The sequence below is a fragment of the Tetrao urogallus genome (genome assembly GCF_951394365.1).
Source record: "Tetrao urogallus genome assembly, chromosome: 7".
In the NCBI taxonomy this organism is placed as follows: domain Eukaryota; kingdom Metazoa; phylum Chordata; class Aves; order Galliformes; family Phasianidae; genus Tetrao; species Tetrao urogallus.
Window position 1 is genome coordinate 18,879,610 of NC_136820.1, and position 18,038 is coordinate 18,897,647.

Consider the following 18,038-nt stretch of genomic DNA (forward strand, 5'->3'; position numbering starts at 1 on the left):
AGTTATGTCTGCTACTAACTTGAAAAACAGCAGCAAGTTTACTTTCTCCAGTGAAGTGGATCTATTAGGCTGCAACAGCTAGAAAGCCCTCACAGGTTTACAAGACACCTTGGCTAGCAAAAAGTACGCTCAAGTAAGACAATTAGAGTTCTGCACTGGCTAATTTGTCTAACCATAGTTTTCAGATCCATTGCTGAATGCTTTGTCACTGAAAATAATGAATTTGCTTTTTTTAAAGAGACAAACATAGCTATCATACACACTAATTCAGAGTCCGGTATCTTGAGCCGATTCGGCTTACCTTTCTATACTTTTGACAAATGCATGTCTCATATCATTTTTTCTCTCCTTCCTCCATATGCCTTACTGCTTTTCCTCCACGTATCTTATCTCCAAATGATGTGCTATTAATCAGCCAGAGACACCCTTCACTGCTAAGTGTTCCTCAACTGATTTTTCATCAGCACAAGTAGTTACTAGTTGCAGCATTCCTCCCACATGCTAAAAACTTGGTGGGGGAGGGAGGAGGGGTAGCCAGGAGGCTGCCTTGCTGTGTAAATGCTATCTCAGACCTTTATGGCTATCCACCAGTTTGCTGCAACAATAATGTTGCTGCTTGCTCTCCATAAGGTATATGGCGAGAGGAAAGTGAGGCTGAACCCTGCCTCATTTTTTAAGTTATTACTCTTCATGCTCTTCCCTTTCTCTGATTAATCTGGCTGGATGCCTGCTCAGTAGTAGCTGAAGTTTAATACCTGAAACAATGTGTGTATATGCACTGTGCCAGTAAGGCTTGCCCAGCAGCACTCATTCTGTCATGTTTTCCCATGCCTTGTGTCAATATCTCATTTATAGGCAATCCCTCAGAGGCAGAGTAGAACACAGGAAAAAGAGAGGTATGGAGAGAAATGGAGGGAGGAGAAAGGAAGGGGAAATGACATCCCTCAGGAACTTCAGCTGCTGCAAACTCACCCAACTCCTCCCCCATGAAGCAAGTTGTGTGGGGGCACAGGTGGGTTCCATTCTTTGTTACTGGAGCACAGTCTATGAGCAAGGTCTCAATGAAGACTTTCATTGCTGTTCCCTGTTTTCATTGGAGTAAGGCCATCACAAACATTTGCAGGTGGCTTGGCCGTAGTCTGACACTAAAATATTTGTGGTTGTGATAAAAATCAGAATATTGCTACAAGATGGTTCTATATAACCTTTAGGGCTTGATCCTGCTCTTACAGAACTCAGTGCTCCAGTTGCTCTCTGCTGTTTTTATTGCTCATTAAAAAGGCCATTCCCTGGCACAATTCTGTATGGTAAAGACTCATCTACCCTTTGGGGCAACTTCAGATGTCTTAAAAAGGAGGGAGAGCCCAACCCAAAACCACTTACTTGAGCACCTCAGAATTTAGGCTTGTTAAAAAACAACAAAAAAAGAAAAGACGATCAAACTAAAACCACCGAACTTTGCAGAACTCATAAACATTTTCTGAATCCATCTGGATTTATCTTCAATTGCCTAATACTGGAACCACTGTCAAGCCCTTATTCCCCACAATGATTCTTGGATATAATTCTTAGCATATTTAGAAGGATAAGATGAAGATAAATGGAAATGACAAGATACGTTCTTTCAGCAAATATAGCAGACACCACAGGGAAAAGACTGAAGGAAAAGAGGGCAAACAGGGATGCTCAACAATTTGGCAAGTAGATGAAGTCCAAAATGCAGCAATTATCTCCTAGGACACGCCATTTAAAAAAAAAAAAAAAAAAAAAAAAAGCCTCCTAGGAAGAGGCAAGAATGAGGAAGGGAGTGTGCTGGAGGTCATACCATAAGTCTCATTCACACACCAGCTCACACAGAGACTAAACACTGACAACTGCCTCCTAACAGAGCAGCTTTGGACTCAGAGTTTGGAAACATTTGTGGGAATCAGTCACATGGAGAATTAAGATATGTCATGACAAAAGTTTCCCAAACAAGACACTCACCAGTGACTAGGAAACAGACCTTTTTATCCTCAATCCTTCCAACTCTGGAGATTCTAATCACCATGGCCCTGAAACAATGCAATCCGAAAACCTGACTGGCAGGGTCTTGCAAAACCACATGCAGTTTTTTTCCTCATTATATAGAAACAACTGTTTGGAAGCCAAACAAAGTCTTATATAAAACACCTCATTACTGAGTATTAAAAATTGGTTGGGTTTTATTCTTGTTTTTGTTTTTAATTAGGATCATTATTACCACTAGACCTATTAATTCACAATTAGAACAACAGCTTTATCAACCTTAACCAGATAATGGAATTAGCTGTTTTTCTTTCTAATACTGGAAAATAAACTTTCCTTACTTCTCCCTTCTGTCAGCCCATCTTCAAACAGAACGGGACACGCGTAAGATAAAAACTTATGGTTTCACAAGGGAAACTATTGCAGTGAACATGGTGTTTTGTTGATACATAACATGTATGAAGGCACAACTATCAGATATTTTTACTACACCGATACTAGCTGATTTCTGTATTAATAACTAAATCCTGAAACAATAGGAAAAGGGGAAGTAAAGGAGCCTTGCCAAGAGTACTGGCAAGCTGGAACTATGGATGGGAATGTTGTTGTGTGTAACACTTCTGGAGCAGTCAGCACCACAGCCCATCCCTGCCACCGGGACACTGAGAAATGAAAAGCCTGAAATCAATCTTCTGCACCAGACACAGAGAATCTTGAAAGAAAACTAAAGAATAACTGGACTTTGATATTTCAATGCCAGGATTTCACTTGTCAGCCTTACTCCAAAGAAACAGCAAGTTGCTCATCAATTATTTAGACAATGACTGGGGATGGAGACTGCTTTTGCACTTATCATATAATGGATGTGACCAAGTTACAAATGACAGTTAATGAATCTAGACCACTGCTTCATTCTCAGTCCACTGATTTATCTTCGTACCCACATGTTTTCATGCATAAAAAAGTCTAAATTCGTAGAATTGTGTGAAAAAAAAACCAAAACACCCTCAAACTGGGCAGTTTCTGTATAATTAAAAATGAGTTATCATGATTTATGAAGACTTCATGTCAGCTGGAAGTAGACATTGAAGCCAGTACTGTGAGCATCCATACTGTCAATCTGAGGGAATAAATTCAGATCCATAGTTATAAACTGCTCAGAGGTCTTGTGCCAAACTCTGTTTATCCTAGTGAACTTGCTTTTTTTCCTGGTAGCCCTCTTCATACACACCAAGTACCTACACCCAGAACTCCTGCTGAAAAAAGTGGAATGATCAGCTTCTGAAATTCTGCATCTGCCTGTTTAGAACAGTTATAGGAACAGGAACTTTGACTGTAAGCAGATTTTTAATTTTTTTTTTTTTTTCTCCATAGGAGAAAGTAGGACTTTCCTACAAGTACTGCGCTCTGTCCCTGCTGAATCAAAGTGACGGGTCTGTAGTAGATGTCATGTTATGGCTGTTTTCCCACAGGAATGTATACTGAAGTGATTCTTGCCGTATGCTGGCAGGATCAAGTGCAAAACCAATAGGACAACATCTTGTACTGCATGCAAATGCTGGATTCAGAAAAATGGAGAAATGAAAAGAAAGGTAACAGACTTACCCAATCTGTCGATTTGTGGAAGGTGCTTGTGTAATGACAGAACTGGACTGCGGAGATGGCATGGCTTGTTGAATCACAACACTGGTGTCGTGGTTCGGCATCCTTGTATTTGTCAGCTGGTGAGATCCAGGTCCTGCCATTGCTCCTCCAACTGCGTTATGCATGGAGATATTCTGCGAAAGGAAGGAAAAAGGGAGATTGCAGACAAAAATGTACATTGTCTGTGAGTCCTAACAGGCAACAGCTAGAAATCTGAAAGCATCAACAATATGAAAAGTTATTGACTCCTAGCAAATCCCACATCAATACATCTTTTTGTAATAAACAACTATAAAGAAATGAAAAATAACTGTTTACTTTTGCTGGGCAATATGAATGGAAAAATACCTGCAAGTTGACTAATCACTCTTCTGTGATTTTGACTTATGTTTTATAATGGGGATATTTAACACACATTCTTTTGACTCAGTGTGATATATGTTTTGTTTGAAAATGACTTCTGTGGTGAGTGCATGGCACTTTGATTTACTGTGTGGGTTGTTTACTGTGTACTAGGTCTGCTTAGACTGACAAGCAGATCAAGCTTTATAGTCCTGAAGTAACAAGCAGTGTGCGGTATATCATGAAACAGCCATTTCTAATAGCCTACATATATTTTGCAGAGCAATAATATTCCAAAGGTCTAGAATAATAGCACCGTATTTTCACATGTCTAACCTTTGCTTCAGGTAGCTTTGAGCTCTTCAAAAGTTCTTAGGAAAAAAAATCACAGATAATTCATATCTTCAAAGTGAACAAGCCACAAGAGAACAGGATGATACTAAGGAACGAACACTGGAATGAAGCTTGTCTTTTATTATCCCTACATACACAATACACACTGTTGCTAAACCGCAGGGTTTGACTTGGCCTGCATTTAAAAACAAACAAAAATCTCAAGCCAGAGATAACCCACAGTGTATGCATATGAAAAATACAGCAATATTAATGGCTTTTTTTTTTTCCTATCAGGTATCAACATGTGGACTTGACAGCAAGAAGAAAAGAAACTTTCCATTGCCACCAAATGCATGGCTGAGGATAAGGAAAAAAAACCCAACACATCTCTACACTCACACTCTGCCACCAAGGCTCACTTCTTGACCACTGTAATAGTCAGGATTGAAAACAAATGTTAAATTTCATTCAGAAAAACAGTTTGTATCGGAAACACACAAAACACAAGATAGTGATAGAAAAAGCTAGTGAAAAATGAAACTCAAATCTCTGCTCAAATGTGGGGGACAAGCAAGATAAACAATATATTGAATTCCATAGCTAAACAAAAGATTGGATTTTGAACCAAAACAAGAGTAAGCCCTTTAAATGACATTCTTCACGGAAAAGGAGACAATAAATAAAGAGTCTACACATGGAAGTCCATAGCTGTCATACTCCTATCTCCCAATTCATTTTTAGATAAATAGATAGGTTGATTTATTGATGGATTGGCTGTTTGATTTTAAATAAAAAAGCAGAGGGACTGCCTACAGCCATATAGCCAGATTACTCACCCATCTGAGCTCTTGTTCTAGTAAATAATTTATACAGTATGAATCAGGTCCAGCAGGAGAATAGCCAGTATTCACTTTGGAGCATGGATTGCAAGAGGAATTCAGACCAAGGACTTTAACTACGATTTTTCATAGCCCAGTAATATATTATGACCATCAGGTAGTAATAAACTTCAATATATTGAATCTTTTCCAAAATAAGTTTTCCCCTTGACCTAGCACATTCCTATAAAAATGTCTCCAATGGATTTGTGTTTTCTGATGGGGGAAACAAAAACAAAAGCAAACAAACAAACAAACATGCCCAAACAAAATAAATCACAGCCACATCTACTTCAGGATTCAAAAGTGACAGAATTTAAAGATTTAATTTCACATTCCCCAGTTCCTAGATTCAGTGTTCCCATTTTCTTTTCCTTATTTTTACCTGTTTCACCTATGATTTCAGAGCTCTCAAAAGTGTAAGTGGTTTGAGCTACAAAGGTATGAAAACTTTTGATAGCATATAAGACATTATAATTGCTGGCTTACAAGCATACACTTGTAACTTTCTACCTCAAAATTTTAGCCAATTCCAATACACTATTGCTTCAGCAAGTAGGCTGAACTTTGGAAGAAAAAACAAAGCAAAAGCTCGTCAGTGTGTTCACATGTCCATTCTTCTTCGTAGTGCAAGTGCTGTTGTTGGTAGGAACTATACTTAGTATATACAGAGTTGCCAGAAGAAAGCCAAAGATTTCCTAACAAAATGTCAAACTCCGCATGACTCTTGCATTCACAGGAGAGGGATTTGGCAAACTCAGAACAATTTACATTGGTGAGATGCTTGTAAATTCGCAGAGGAGTTCAAGCAAGTTCATACCTAAATGACAAGGCCTACACTCTGAAAGATGGCAGGAAGATAACGCACAGCAGCTCTGACCCTAAGCCTGTCTGATTTGGTCACATGGATCGCAACATACAGAATGACGCTATGTCACCAGCACATCAAACCATTGCACACGTGATGCAGATGACTTTCAAAATTCTTGAAACAGTCTTCTGCATCACATGAGTTCTGAGAGGATATAGACGTTGTAGTGCAGGCATGACTTCTGGCTCTTATAAAAGAAGGTAAAATTCAGCAGCATTGACTGAAACAGAGACCATCATAGTTAAACAGTTGCTGCTTCTACTTTTAAGGCTGCTTCTACTTTTAAGGAGTTCTACATACTCTTCCACCAGATATCCATGGATAACCCGTCACTTTGACTGCCCTTTTCATTCTCTTCCAGCTCTTGAGCTGATGGTTAAGATGAGTTCCTACAAGGTGGGGAGCTCCCATCACACCAGTGAGGAGGAGCTGTCAACAGGAGTCGTGACACAGAGCTTTCCTCCTGCTTTTAACACTACTGAGGCCTGTGAATACTCAGAGAGAATACGACGTTTGGAGTTTTCTCAAAGGCCTTCACAACTGTTCTAGAAGAGGTCATATGGGCTTACTACTATTTTTCATTTTATTACAAGTGGCCTGAAGTGTTCATATAGAGAACAGGCCACTCACAACAGGAGCTGGGAATTTATTTCCTCTTGGACTAAGTTTCACACCATAACAAAGTTCCCAGCCACTCCCTCTGGAGCAGAAACTAGAATTATGACACTAAAGAACATTTATAGAAATGCTGCCTTTGCCAGTGTGCCTATGCTATATTCTCCAGCAGTATTTAACATTCAAGTTAAAATAAATAATGTGAAGAAAAAAAAAAAAAATCCACAAACTGTTTAGCTGTATTCATTCTCAACCTTTCCAACTGCAAGAGGAAAAAGAATAGATCATCATCAGCTTAACTTCTCACCACTTTGAGAGTATTTCTCCTTTTAGCTTCAATCAAGAGAACATTTAAGCATTTTTCTCCCACATGCAACCATTTAACTTTGGATAGGCAATGCTCTTTTTTTCTTTTTTTTTTTTCTTTTTTTTTTTTTTTAAGGATAAAAACTTCTTAAAGTCATGCTTCCATGTGCTCATGGAGAGAATTACACATCACTCCACAAGAACACACGCCCTGTTGGCAAGCGCAGCAGAGAAATGATGGCTCTGTAGACATAGGCAAAAATACACCCCATGGCTCTGGGCAGTCACCATTTCTGCTGAACCCCATCTCTTCCAGAGAAACATCCATCCATTTTACGACATCACCCATAATCACACATCCCCATCTCCTGAAGGCACAGGATGAACAAAATGGAAACAAAACCTGTTACTATCCATTGGAATATTCTGAGTTTCAGACTGTTTGTTGTGTTTTTATCAGAGCTAGTTTCTGAAGCTACCTTATATTCTCTGATGATTCTTTCTTAATGAAGTTTAATGGAAGTTATAAATACCACTTTGATACAAACTGATAAGTCATTTAGGTTTGTTCTGAAAGTTCTCTGATAAATAGAACCATGACCTAAAACCAATAATACATAAAGCCCATTCTCTAGAATATTATAAAAATTCTGAAGTCAGAAGGTATTTGCTGCAGAAAAAAAAATGATAAATAATCCAAGTGATCTGAATAAAGACAAAAGCACATTTTTGCCCTTTTCCTGGAAAAAATCATTTACCTCTGCTTTCCCAAGCAGCAACTTTAAATATTGTTAAATAATTCAAGAGAAATAGAATCAAATTTATGACCTAGTAATAAAGAAAATAGGCTGAATATGGGAAATAATAGCCTGTTTCAAAATTATTTTAATCACATAGAGACTCTTGTCAAAATTAATGATCCTTCATGAATTCTATCCTGACAAAAGAGAAAGATAATCCCAAAGCAAACGTTACCAAATCTTCCCAGAAACAGCACCAAACAATTTTCTCATTAATCAAATCAATATGAATGGAAAACATTCTCACACCAGTTCATCACAACTATTTCACTATTTCATTTGCTACTAATATGCAGTATCCCAACCATCCTAAATATAAAACTAAGCACATTGCCCACATAACACCAATAAACACAGCAGAGGATCTGGGAGGGGAAGAAAAAAAAAAACAAAAAAAAAAAACCCAAGGTAGAACAAAATTCAGGTTACTAAAGCAGATAAACTATTATAGAGAGGGGGAAAAAATGTATTTTGAAGATGTAAATTTAAAAAAAAAAGAAGGATCATTGTGCAAGAGAGGAAGCTTGCTGGAGAATGAAATGCAATACTTATTCTTTTTTTAAACTGTAACATCTGTATGGCTTGAATGAGAAAAAGCACTAAGGCAGGGAAAGGACACAGAAAAGAACTATTGGAAAACGCTGTGTAATAACGCTAAGCACGGGGACAAAGCACTAGGAAGATCTTATCACAGAGTACTAAAATCCATTTAACTTTCCCACTTAGGGAGAGGCACAAAGTCACTGAATGAGGGTGACACATGCCAAAGGATCTACTTCTCAAAACACTCCAAAGGCAGGCAAATACGCAGCAGCTACCTGATAGAAATGGCACATTTAAAACAAACAAACAAACAAAAATAAAGCAGGCATGACATATGCAGAACTCTTCCCCGCCCCCAGGTCTCTTTTGGCTGCTGCTTCCCCCCACACTGAACACAGCTCGCTGTCCCCTCGGTGCAGGGACGCGGAGGGCAGGAGCACTGAGAGTAACCCTGAGCACTGCTCAGTCAAATGTTATCAGGCTGATCTCCTTAGGGGTAAAAAATTTAAAGAGAAATTAAACTCTTTACTCAAAAGTGACAAGTAATGACAGGCAGATGGGAAAAAAGGGAAACATTGCTCTCCCTGAAATCATAAAGCTTTGAATCTGTACTTATCAGTCTCTGCCGCTGGATTTAAATTTTTTGGATCAGAGACCTCTGTCAACCCGCTGAATTTCTCACAGACCACTCTGTACTCTTATCATAAATTGTGTAATTAAGGCAAGATGACTCCACAGAGCAACTGCAGATGACTTACCACAGCTTTGCGACCACCAGCGGTTCACAGGCCAGAGTTTAAACGCTGCCCACATACTGCTTTAGAGCACCGTGGCTAGAATTTCCTGACAACAAAGATAACATTTCTAAAAGCATCTATGGACTCAGGCAGCCCAAGTCCTTTTTGAAAAATGCTCTTTTCAAAAAGCCACAGTGGATAATTTTGTAAAATTTTATCCAAATATCTACACTCAAAAATGCAGGGAAACTTTATTTTTTCTTTTAAGTAAATATGAATTATTCTCTAGTGTAGACATGATGGTTGCTGCTAAAGAGGCACAAAAACAAACAAACAAAAAACCTTTATAAACAACCATTTCATTCTTTTTATCCTATTTTCTTGTAACAGCTGTTATGTTATCAGCAAGACGTTCTGAGATGCACTAAGTGATTCAAATGCTATCTCAGCCCACTAATCCCTAGCAAACTATGCAGTGACGCTGAGAAGCATGGCACAAGATGCAGGACAGCCTATGAAGTGCTAAGCCAAGCCATCTGAAGGCTGCGGCAGTCACCACCATGCCTTGAAATCCACAGGGCCCATGTAAGTACTACAAATCCCCTTCAGACCATTGCCTCATGAGTGACAGCCCTGCACAAAGTCAGTGCAATGCAGCTGACCTCTGATGTGCCTTTCCACTTTGCCTCTGCCCCTCAGTACCTGAAGTGCACAGTCACCTCCTCTGCTCTCTTCCTTCCACCTTCTGAGGAAAATGCATATGAACTTCTTGCAGAGTCTTGTTAAGCCTCCCTGCCTATCGAGTCCTCTGATATTACGAACGAAATGCAGGGGATCTAGAATTTTTGGTCTTTTATCTTAATTTTTGTGACATGATCTAATTACAGACATTCAGTGGTGCCCTCTAATTACCAGAAGAAATGAATACTGAAAGATGACCCTTGTCTTCCAGGATTCCCTCCCCTCTTCCCCCACTATCCTCCTCATGCCCTCTTCATCATGACTGTTTCAGGCTGAGTTTTTGACACACCAGGCCTTCTTTACACACACAGCAAGCAATATGTGGCGTGCACCAGATGTATCCATGATAAACCACTCAGAGGAAAGAAAAAAAAAAAGTGATATAAAGGAAATGCAATGAGCATATTTTAAGGGAGAAGGAAATTTTGGAAGACTGGTGTCACCAGAGTTTGAAAGAAAATAGTTTCTCTGTGAGAAAAGATGACATCAGATTGCATGCTTATGTCTTGAAGTTTCCTACAAATATCTCGCATTTTCCTCAGGGTTGCTCATTTCAGATACAATTAATTGGCCAAGATAGCAATTTAAGCATTATAGCACAAAGAGCTTCTTCTGTTTAAATAAGCATCAGTAACACTGTCTATAGCCTCATTTGGGTCACTTGGGGCATTTTGCACTGCTAACAATACATCCCATCCTGCTAACTGGAAAGCTGCAAAATAGGTGAATCACAGCTGTCTGCTTAGCCCTATATAGTTTCTGTCATACTTTATGCAAAAGCCATAAACTCACTATTTTGTTTCTTCCAAGTTGCCTATTGTGACTTTTATAAACAGGAACTTGGCAGCATGTCAATGGTGCAAACTGATTTCCTTTTCTAAATACAATTTAAAAAAAAACAAATAAACAAAGTTATGCTTGCTAATGAAACATTATATGCCATGCTGGAGCTAGTTTTTCTCAAACGTACTCTCTAGAACAGACGGAACATCAATAAACACAAAACAGCAAACCTTTTCATAAAAAGTATGTTTAGAAGAAAATACATTCTCCGCAGAACTTTGTCTTAGGAAAAACTGACTTATATCTGTAATGTTATCTTGGGGACCCAATTATGGTCCCATTAGATTGCTCTAAACAAGTGAGCTTGCCATGAATTCAAATGGAGAAGAACTAGTAAGAAACTTTGAAAGTAAAAGAGATTTGCTAGTACACATACTAGGTGCAATTCCTAGAGGCCTCAACTGAAATTAAGGCCTTATTGTGTGGAAATCTGTATAGACATATTGGTAGGCCATACTTGCACACAAGCCTTAGAGTCCAGAGAAAGAGCAAAGAAAGAGAAATGAGGAAAAAGCAATATGTATAGCCAAAACTCAGGAGTCAATGGAAGGGCTCTTTCTCCCAGTTAAATGTTTTATCCACTACTTTACATAGTTTTTCTATATCTAATACTTGACCATAGATTCAGAAAAGAAGGAAATTGTTTTGTTGTTGGTAGTGTTTTGTGGTTTGTTTTTTTGTTTCTAAGGAAAAACAAAAGTCAGCAACAGTATTATAAGCTCAACTCAGATTTATCATTTAATTTTTGTAAATTGGAGACAATGCCCATATAAAATAGGTACTCAAAGAACTTTCTTAAAGTAGGTGCGTGTCAAGTTTTGAAGGAGAGGCAATTAGACACCCAAAAGCAGCTGCCAGATTTGGAGGCCAGTCAGAGGGTAGTTGAAACCTGGTTTTCCTTTCTTTATTGTAAGGAGTTTTTTGTTTTTATCCATCATGAAACAGAAAGCTGAGGGGGAGGGCAGCAGTCCTCCAGCAACTGCTTTAAACAAGCCTTTGATAACACTAACTGAATGCACTAGGCTTTTCAACATTATGCAAACCATTTATAATCTGTTAATAGCAGATTCCCAGAGACAGCACTTTGGCATTTAAATTTGTTATATTTTATTTAAAGCTTCTTTGAAATTCTCATCATTGATTTCACTGGCATAAGTTATTGGCATCATGCATGAGTTACAGCAGTGGCTGCTTGATTGCATTCAATAACTAGAGCATTTTTTTAGACAGAGCACTTGGTAAAGGAGAGCAGGGATGGTAGCAACAAAACAGCCAGTGATTTTCCATTCAGGCAGTTTCAAGCAGAAAACCAGAAGGCTTAACTCTTCTGCTAAGAAGTCAAGTGGAAATGCTGCTACCTTGGTAATAAAATATGCCTCCAAAATATTCTTTTAACTCACATCCACTGCAACAGTTATGTTGGGCCTGGCTGGCTTGTTCTACATAGAGACTAACACAAACTACCAGGAAAGGCCCAGGAATCAAGGTCAATGTTGGTATCAAAAAACATCCAGACAGAGCATCTGCTTCATAAAACATGTCATAGGTCCTACCAGTGGTTTGGGTTGGCAAGTGAACTGGCAGGAAGCAAATAGTTTTGGTCAGTGCAAATTATACAAGAAACACCAAAGCATCAAGCCAAGGTAACCAAGTTAATGCATCAAACCTTCTGGGAGGTAATGACAAAAGCAAGCGTGCATTTTGTGGCATCCACAACTGTTTCAATCAACTTTAGGCTGACATTCAGGAGATGAGAACCAGTGCAGTCTAGATCTTGGTCCAAAAGAATTTAGAGAACTAGGCTCATTATTTGGAAGCAGTTCAGGCAGTTACCTTCTGTAGCTGCAGACAGACTTGATAAACAACCAACAAGAGCAGAAGAGCAATAAAACAACAAGGGTCCTGGAAACAGCAGGGTTTACTGTCCACAGAGGTGTGCAACTTTGGTCTGAAAGTTACAGCTTGCAGGGATTGCTGAAAGAGGAGTTACAGCAAGTAAACTTAGTGACCAAGGTGGTGTGAAAGAGAAAGAGATCAGAAATGCAACTCTTTGGGCTCCAGAGGTGCTCTGCAGGTCAGGTACACTGGGAACAGCAGAGCCATCTTTCTCATTCTACAAGAATTTCTGCATAACTTCAAATGACTCCATATTCTTCTGACTTACATCTAAAACTAGATGAGTACCTTCACCTAGAGAGTGCTTGGAAGTGACAGGTGAATAGATTTTAGAGAACAGTATACCTAGAAAGGCAAAATAATACAGCAGCTGCATAATGGAAGAGATTTTGAGGGGCAAAGAAACAAGTACACACAGCTCCACAAAAATTCAGAGTAGAATGCATTTGAATTCCAACATCACAGAAATGATAAGATCATAACCCAGACACCAATACCTAAGCAAAACAGCAAAAATAAACAACAGTTCTTTGGTGATTAGAAACGGGAAAACAGAGAATGACATGTAAAAAATGTTGCATCCAGATAGCATTGCAAGATCTATTCTACAGAGGAGAGATCATCTGCAGAAAATTGTATCCAATTTAAGTAATTCTGGCTCTACATCCAAATCCGGGCACTAAAAATCACAAGTCCTCTAGACTAAAAAAAAATCTTACTGAGATTACATGCTGGTGGTAGTGGAGTACCAAAGTCTGAAAGTAGGACACATTTTGCACAGCTTCCCTTCTGACTGGAGTAAACAGAGAGAACGACAAACAAGCAGCACTATATTTGATAATGCTACCAGACAATCATCCAGTTGTACACGCTTCCAGTCACATTAATTAAATGCAGTGTGGAGCCATCCTGGGGAAATTATGTAAGTTCCTTCAGAGTATCACACAGTTCTGAAATGCTTTGGTGAGGCTTCATTGTACCTGAGGAGCCAGAATGCTCATCTTCCTTTCCTAAGTAATTGGCCCACCTGTAATGATGTAATCCAGCTGGACAGACAGCACTGTGCAAGGAGGCAAAACTTAATTTAAATGATGGAAAGCAGGAGTTTCAGCTGAGCCATGAAAGAAACGGGGCAAGAATTCATACTTGATGTCCACAGAGAAACATTATTTTTCCTGAACACTTTTCTCCACGCAGCAGATTTTGCCTATAAAGAGAATGACAGTGGTATGTCTACAACTGAAGCTACTCAAGAGCTGCAAGTTGAGGGACAGGAGTAAGCAGCACCAAAACCCCATTCTTACAAGTGGTTAAATAGAAGTGTGCTGGCATTAAAGAACATCTTACCCTAGAACACAGTAACAAGCCTACTCATTGTAAACCTACTTAACCAAAGATTAGAAGTTATCACTACACAGGGCACAAAGTATAAGTGCTGTGGAGTCCAAGAATTGCTGCTGGATTTTTCTTCATCATCAGAAGACCACAGAAAGGACTATGTTCTGGAAATCCATTTGGTTCCATTGTCTGAGCATAAGGAAATAGGTTTTCTAGTAAGATAGCACTCTGAAGGTGATACTGTGCATGTTTTAGACTGTCTCTAGGAAAATTACTGTGGTACAAAGCCTCATCACAGACAGTATTTTAAAAACTTAAACTGAAGATTGCATCTAAATATAATTGCCTTCAGCATTGCCAGCAATAAGCATACAGGAAAAGGTAATGCAAGCCCAATGTCATACTGCAAGAGTCATTTCCCAAATATCTTACAACTGAATGCTTAAATTCTTCTCAAATACTTGGCACAAGTTATCAGATTCAAGATCAAAAAGCTTAAAAGCCAATTTTATCCGTGACTCAGCACAAGGTCTCCTCTAAAAGGGGCACCAACTCACATCTCTGACATGCAATTGTGAAAGTGTTTGCAAAGCTGAAACCTGTGAGGTTGGATTACTTGACTTGGCCCAGAATTCTACCTAGTTTCATGCTTTCAAAAAATACCAACAAAAAAGTCAATTAGTTTATTCATATTTAAGAATTATGTCTCACACAGTAAGCCCAGAAACTTTAACCCTCCCAGTAAGATTTATTAAGTACTGTCAGTGATGCATAAGTTAATCATTCAAAGAAAACCTATCCATTATAGAGAGAAATAAAAGAAATGTAAACTCAAAGTTAAAAAAAAAAAAAAAAAGAATAAAAAATTGTGTGATAGTAGAGAATATTGTTCTCCTAGAATATTTGCTTTAAGGCAGAAATATGATAGTCTGAATTCTAATAAGATATTATTAGGATCTGGACAGACTGATGTAGGGAGTCCAAAATGATTATTCTTCCTCCAAAAAGGACAGACAACGCACTACCCTACAATACTTGGTATGTTTCTTCTTGCAGTAAACATTACTAATGCTCCTAGAGAGGAGCTGACCTTGCCAACCAATTACATTATGCTAATTTGTCTGTTACTATAACTCCTACAGAGGCATTCACAGCTCAAAGCAGGACAGAGATTTATATTGTCTCCTCCAAGCTGCAGACTACAAACATTAATCTCTCTTTCTCCTTCCAGTTACAACTCTACATGGCAGTATCTACATGCAGCACCACTGCACGTTCAAAGCAACAGTTCTCACCAGCTTTATTTGACTTAAAAGACCAGTCATGGCTGTATCTTGCTCTTTTAATAACTGTCACTCTATCTAAGAAAGCATATGCTTGGTAACAGCTGTTTTCCTATGAAAACATATGGTTTCTCATATGCTTTTGAAAACACCACAGGAATGGATTCACTTGCTAGACACTAGTGCCATGTCACTACATCAACCAACAAAATCACTGAAAGGAAACTGCAATATCTTTTCTAAGTTATACCCATGTACAAAAATAAGTATTGTTTCAAAGCAACAAAAAGATCATTCAGCTGAAAACATTCGATGTAAAAATAAGGCTCATAATTTAGGAGTTCTGTGCATTACAGAGTTACTTAAAGATGGAATCAGAACACTGGTCTGCAGACAGGCAGCAAATACCATACTTCACACAAGTACTTTATAGTCCATATTGCATCACGAGAAAGATTCATGAGATCTGGTTCTTTTAACTGCTGGCAAGATCAGAAGTTTCCTCAATATGTTTCATTGCAACTTGATAAACAAATTATTGAAAAAAGTTGTGTCACAGCAACTTAATAAACTACTGTCCATCAAGTAAAGCATAGTAATGGACCCTTACATGCTTTTCTCCCTGTGTATTGATGGTTTAAGAAAACGCATTCTCCTTCATATTTATGGCAAGCTAAGACTATTTGCAGTACCAGTTGCACTTCAAAGAAGAAAAAAATAAGCTAACTTTTTGGGCTACTTTATCCCAGATATGTGCAGTCTTGGGCCAGACTAAACTGAAAGCTATATTTTAGTAAAACCATTCCCGTTTGACTTAAACTTGTTATCCACACTCTAGGTCATCATTAGGAAATAAAAGGAGGATGAGTTGATTTATAAATGTACATCTCATCTTTCCCAACATATTGACTAGTTTTGTGTGGTAACAGGTATTTTTGTAAGGCACAGTAAATGTGAGAAAACTTAAGTGTGTATACAACAGAAGTTATCATTCAGGACATAACACAGAAAATTAATGTATATATAGAAAAATATTGTTCACCTACATTTCTTTTCAGAATCAGAACATTAGATCTTCCATCAAACCACTTAATTTTCTGGTAATGACCAACGTGATATATTTCTGATGTCTACAAAATTTAATTTTCTACTCATTTTCCAGATGATGAACAAAGGGAAACTGCTCTTGCTGCATAATTAACGTAGCTTATACTTCTACCACGAGTGCATACTACCACAAGTAGCATGGATATATGCATAAGGCTATATCCACACTACTCTTATGAAACAGTCTCATCTACAACCTTTTTATGGATGCAGCCATGGATCACACTATGTAGACTCTACCAGGTTCAGCAAAACTCAATCCATGCTAGAAGTGACTTAGCACCGATTACATTATGTACATATACCTTCTGTATTAAACCACATCTTTAAAATACATAGTAAAAGGAGTGTATAATGTGAAAACAATTTGCTGCTGAGGCTTTCCAATCAGTTCAATGAGTCCACATGAGAAAAACGTGGTCCCTTCATGAAGTTTTTAAAATTCTCTATTACAAGTAAAACTTTTAATTATCTTTGAACTAACTGTAAGTGGTGGAAGCCTCTCTGCTTGATAGCAGAGAAAGGGAGCATTTAAAATTACTGGAGTATTACATTGCTTCACACAGCAAAAGGGGAATGAGGGTGTCTAGCTAGAGTTGCTCATTGAAATCGAAGAGATGGGGATCTGATCCAAACAGTATCTGTACAGGCAGCACTTCAAATTCCTTAGTTTCTAGGCTTTTTTACACTGTATCACTAGTCTTTAAATGCATCAACTTCAGAACAAGCAGAGATTCTTACTTTTTTTTTTTTGAAAAAAAAAAAAAAACAAAAAACAACAAAAAAACACCATGCTGCAGTATTAGGTAATTTAATCTTGTTGGCAATGTAATAGTTATGGTATAATCCCCTGCATTATAAAAGTAATTGCCATAATCATAACCTACATTCAATTATTTTTCTACAGTGCAGCTGCGGCAGTTTCCCACTCCCAACCTGCCATCCTATCACTGAGGAAACAAAAAGGGGCAGAAAGCAGAGCTCACAAAACACTGCTACAGCCCATCCCTCTCCCTTTCCTAATAGCAAGTGACTCCCCATCCCAGTTAATAAAGAGCTCCTTGTCCCTGCATTATGGAGTGTAATCTTTAAAAGATTACATTCTCATTTGGGAACAAGCCAAGAGCCAGTGGGAAATTCTCTAGTAAATTGGATAGGGAGACAACAATATGAAGGGCAGCTGGATGAGAGCACATTTTTTTCAGGGCATTCCTGTTCCTCTGGTATTGTTAGAAGTCCTGCAGCCTTGGTTCTTTTCACTGCTGTGTTGTCACGATAATGCTATTCAAGAAGGGGATACGGATTAACTGTTTTGAAGATGGAATGTGAGGAAGCGAATATTGAAAAGCAGTGAGGAAAAAGAAGGAAAGCCCAATTATATTTTTTGAGTCTTACCGTCTTACATAAATACAAGGGAAGTGCACTCTGTTGTAAAACACTGTACTAAGTGACTCAACTACAATAGTAAAGTGTTTGGTCTTGTTTTTACTCAGACTGCCACCAGGAAGCCGGTTTGAGCCCTCCATTGCTAACAATATACTAAGAAGCACTTTGAAACATATCCCTCATTGCCCCTTTTCCCTTGCCTTCATCTTCTCACAGATGCATCTGCTTTGTGGAACCTGTTTTCACCCCACACTACCTCCCATCCTGGATGGAGAAAACAAACCAAAACAACATGGGACAGGCATCTTTATCTCATTTGAATACAGAAGGATGCCAGTGAATGGAAAAGTCAGTGAGATGTTAAT

The 18,038-nt window shown here is 38.4% G+C and overlaps 1 protein-coding gene across 1 annotated transcript in view; it reads right to left on the minus strand.

Moving 5' to 3' along the window:
• Positions 1-18,038, minus strand: part of CREB5 (cAMP responsive element binding protein 5) — a gene marked incomplete at both ends in the record, with an annotated part of 200,946 nt that overhangs the window by 158,175 nt on the left and 24,733 nt on the right. Inside the window, one exon of the mRNA XM_079538541.1 lies at positions 3,613-3,785. Within this exon, the coding sequence (XP_079394667.1) occupies positions 3,613-3,785 (173 nt within the window). The remainder of the gene's footprint in view (positions 1-3,612; positions 3,786-18,038) is intronic.